Genomic DNA, 3,503 nt, shown 5'->3' with positions numbered 1-3,503 from the left:
TTAATTACACCAAGTTAGGACTTCTTAATACCTTAAAGCCAGTTGAATTGAGCCTGGGGTACAAGGTTGGGTAATTTTTTATGGCACCCAACTGGTGTGAGTGCCGATAGGGGTCAACAGCAAAATTGAAGCCAGTTAGCTAAAGATGTCCGAGTGGTCGGGTTGGGTGGCTAATAGCCTTAACCAGCATGGCCAACTTCCAAATTCTATAGTCTTTGTTTAAGCCTCATTTTTGTCATAAAAATACATATTTGAATGGTGTATTGATGTGAAATATATAGTTAAAATATAAAAAAAAATTTTAAATTTAAGTTTAATATTATTTTACTTTAGAATATGTGATTGAATTTACGTGTAATATATATATATATTTTTTTGCAAAGGACGATGATCAAATAAGGGCATATTTGCCTCTTTCCACTTCCAAAATCATATCACAAAGTTGTGCTCTGAAAGCTGTATAGGTGCAGGGCACAAAAAGTCCACAACCATGTGCAAGATCAAATCCATCCCCACCACCAACAGTGCTTATCCACTCATTATCACCACCATTCTCCTGGTGGCGCTTCCATACCTAGCAGCACAGTCGACCCCCGTCTCCGCTGCACCTTCACCAGGATCAGATGACTGCTTCAGCTCTTTGATCAACTTATCTGACTGCTTAACTTTTGTGGAGGAAGGTAGCAATCTAACTAAACCAGATAAAGGGTGTTGCCCAGAATTCTCAAAATTGTCGAATACTCAGCCAGTTTGCCTATGCCAACTTCTTGGTGATCCTAATAAAATTGGAATTCCCATTGATACCAAGAAAGCCCTGAAACTCCCTTCTGCTTGTGGTGTCAACACTCCGCCAGTTAGCTTGTGTTCAGGTACATTTTCTCATTTCTTAAACAAATTTTTACTTGAGTTTTTAACTTGTAAGTAAGAAATAGTAATTTGTCCAAACATGTGCAGATCTCTTTGATATTGAACCTTTTCTTTGGCATTTTTTTTTTCAAATTTTGAATTTGAAATGATTATAATAATTTTTTTGAATAGAATATCTGGCCCAGTTCTTTATTTTTAAGAGACCTGTCCCTGGCGGGGTGCCCCTACCAACCCTGTCTCCAAGCCGTGATAGGGGTTTTATCCTATTTTTAATTGATTTGTGGACCAACATGTATTAGACAAGTCTATGCTACACACAAATTAATGTTATGTAGCAAGGATAATTATTTAATATTAGACAGCTGGAATATTATGCAGTAACTCTACAAACTTACAATTTTTTTTTTATTTTCAAATTAAAAATATATAACAAAAAATGTTCTATTTACTGTAAAAAATTTATAAATTCATTAACGACATGTTTGACATGGACAGATTAATGGTACAATTTTTGTCCAAGATTTTCAATGTTGATTGCTTCGTGGATTTGTATTTGATTTGCGTAATATTTGTTGCACCTCGTTGTTGTGATAATAAATTAAATTATAGAGCATTTTTTGAGGATTCTAATTAATATATTTTTTTAATTATAATTTGCAGTAATTGGTGTTCACGTTGGAGCACCTGCACCAAGTGAAGGCCCTCCATCGCTTGGTAATACTCTCTTCTATGCTTATCCCTCGTTTGACCCTCATTATTTCCAAATTTTAATGGTTAGAATATTATTTTTTTTTTTGAAAATGTGTGGTTGAAAAAGAATGAAAAGTTTTTTATTTGTGTGTAATATTATTTTATAGAGGATTGTGTGATTGAAAATAAGAGAGAGAAAAATAATGAGAAAGAGAATGAGGACCAAACGGAGGCTTAATTTTTATTTTGAAATACCTTGTTTGAATGAATGAATCTCATTATTTGGAAAAAAATATATTCTTAAATAGTTATTTGATATTATTTTAACCACACATAAAATAATATTACACGTAAATTTAAAATTTTTTCTTATTTTTTAAGCATATATTCCCCATCAATTTACTATTTCAAAATACATTTTTAAAAATAATGTGACTCTAACACACACACACACACAAATTTGCAATAAGACAAATATAGTGAAGTATTTTAAAAGTAATTTGTGGGCACATGTGCTACCTTGAATAGGACAGAATAATGAACGAATAACTCACTGATCTCTTTCATAATAATGTTTAGTCACTTCCATTTCAACTTATTGAATGTATCTATATTTTAGTAATATGGATACAAAGAAAAGTGATAGTTGATGATTTAGGGAGCGTTTGGCTGAAATTTTGAAAAGCCAAAAGCTACTTTGAAGATTAAGAAATTATTTTTGATCATATTTGATATTTGAATAAATTTTTGAAAGTGCTTTATTTCATTAGAAAATTTTTTAGAGGAAGTTGGTTTAATGTATGTTTCTCGAAAAACTCTTCAAGCAAAAGCAAAAATAGAAATCCTACGAAACCTGCCCTTGGTTCAAATTTATAGCAAACACTTGAAAAAGGAAAAAGTATTATGATGAGTTGCAATGAAAGGGACACATTGCCTAATCTTATTTTCTACAAACTAATTTTATTTATTTATTTTTTTCAAAATAGATGGATCAGTAGCAGCAAACACAGCCCCTGGGAGTGATGGTAATGGAAGTCCAAGAAACTTAGCCTCAACCTTTCACTTTCTTGTTGGATTAGCAATTATATTAATTACAAATCTCCTCTGATTCTCTAAGTCACTTATAATTAGTGATTTCTTCATTAATTATGTCTAAATATTCCATCTCATATGACATTAATAGTGTGTTAGAATTTGTTTATGTAATTCATTTGAAGATTTGCTTGCGACATTACAATTTTACACATCCCGAGTTTCTTTCCATATCGAACCATGCAGTTGGATAGATATACTAATCACTTAGTAAAACAAAGTATGTAATGAATGATAAAAACCAGCCATTTGCACAGAGTTGCTGGTTCTTTACACTGAAGAGGACACCATCTCTTGGACGGTGATGGGGCGGCAAATAGCGGCCAATGCATCCCCCGACCAGGCTGAATTAGCCACCCAGGAGTTCATAGCTGGGTTAGGGTTGTATAAGTCCCACCGCACATAGGTTGAGAATTGATGGCAAATCATGTGGGCGGAGCCAACACATGGTGAGCCCCTGCGGCCACCCCTGCTGGCTCTGCTGGAATTTTTTTCGTTACATTGGGTGGCTGCTCGATCGGCCGTTGGTGCATACTTGGATTCCTAGATCCGTCACTATCTGTAGAGGCCATCCCATGATACCTGCCAAGTCCACAGCATGCATTTTGTACATCCTTGACTCCTGCAAGTTTTGGCACATATTAGTAAACTCAACCACTCAAATATCTTAAAACATAATATTTGAGTCGAGTGCCAAATGACTGAACTGAGACTGAGTTGTGTAGCCTACATGTGTTGATTGATAGAAATGCAGGATAGAACATTATCATTTGACACTGTAAGTACCTTGTCCTAGCATAGTTTTTAGCATTGTTGAAGAACTCCTGAATGGCTCAAAAAAATCAGAAAAGATT

The 3,503-nt window shown here is 34.2% G+C and overlaps 1 protein-coding gene across 1 annotated transcript; it reads left to right on the top strand.

Moving 5' to 3' along the window:
- Window positions 1-400: 400 nt before the first annotated feature.
- Window positions 401-2,803, top strand: LOC111388780 (non-specific lipid transfer protein GPI-anchored 2). Its single transcript, XM_023013582.1, has 3 exons — window positions 401-869; window positions 1,528-1,581; window positions 2,544-2,803. Exons 1-3 carry the CDS (start codon window positions 491-493, stop codon window positions 2,663-2,665), a joined length of 555 nt encoding a protein of 184 aa, XP_022869350.1. The 5' UTR covers window positions 401-490; the 3' UTR covers window positions 2,666-2,803.
- Window positions 2,804-3,503: the final 700 nt, after the last annotated feature.

Source organism: Olea europaea, unplaced genomic scaffold (assembly GCF_002742605.1).
Source record: "Olea europaea var. sylvestris unplaced genomic scaffold, O_europaea_v1 scaffold528, whole genome shotgun sequence".
In the NCBI taxonomy this organism is placed as follows: domain Eukaryota; kingdom Viridiplantae; phylum Streptophyta; class Magnoliopsida; order Lamiales; family Oleaceae; genus Olea; species Olea europaea.
Note: the sequence above shows the minus strand (reverse complement) of the source record. Positions and strands in the feature narration are given on the sequence as shown.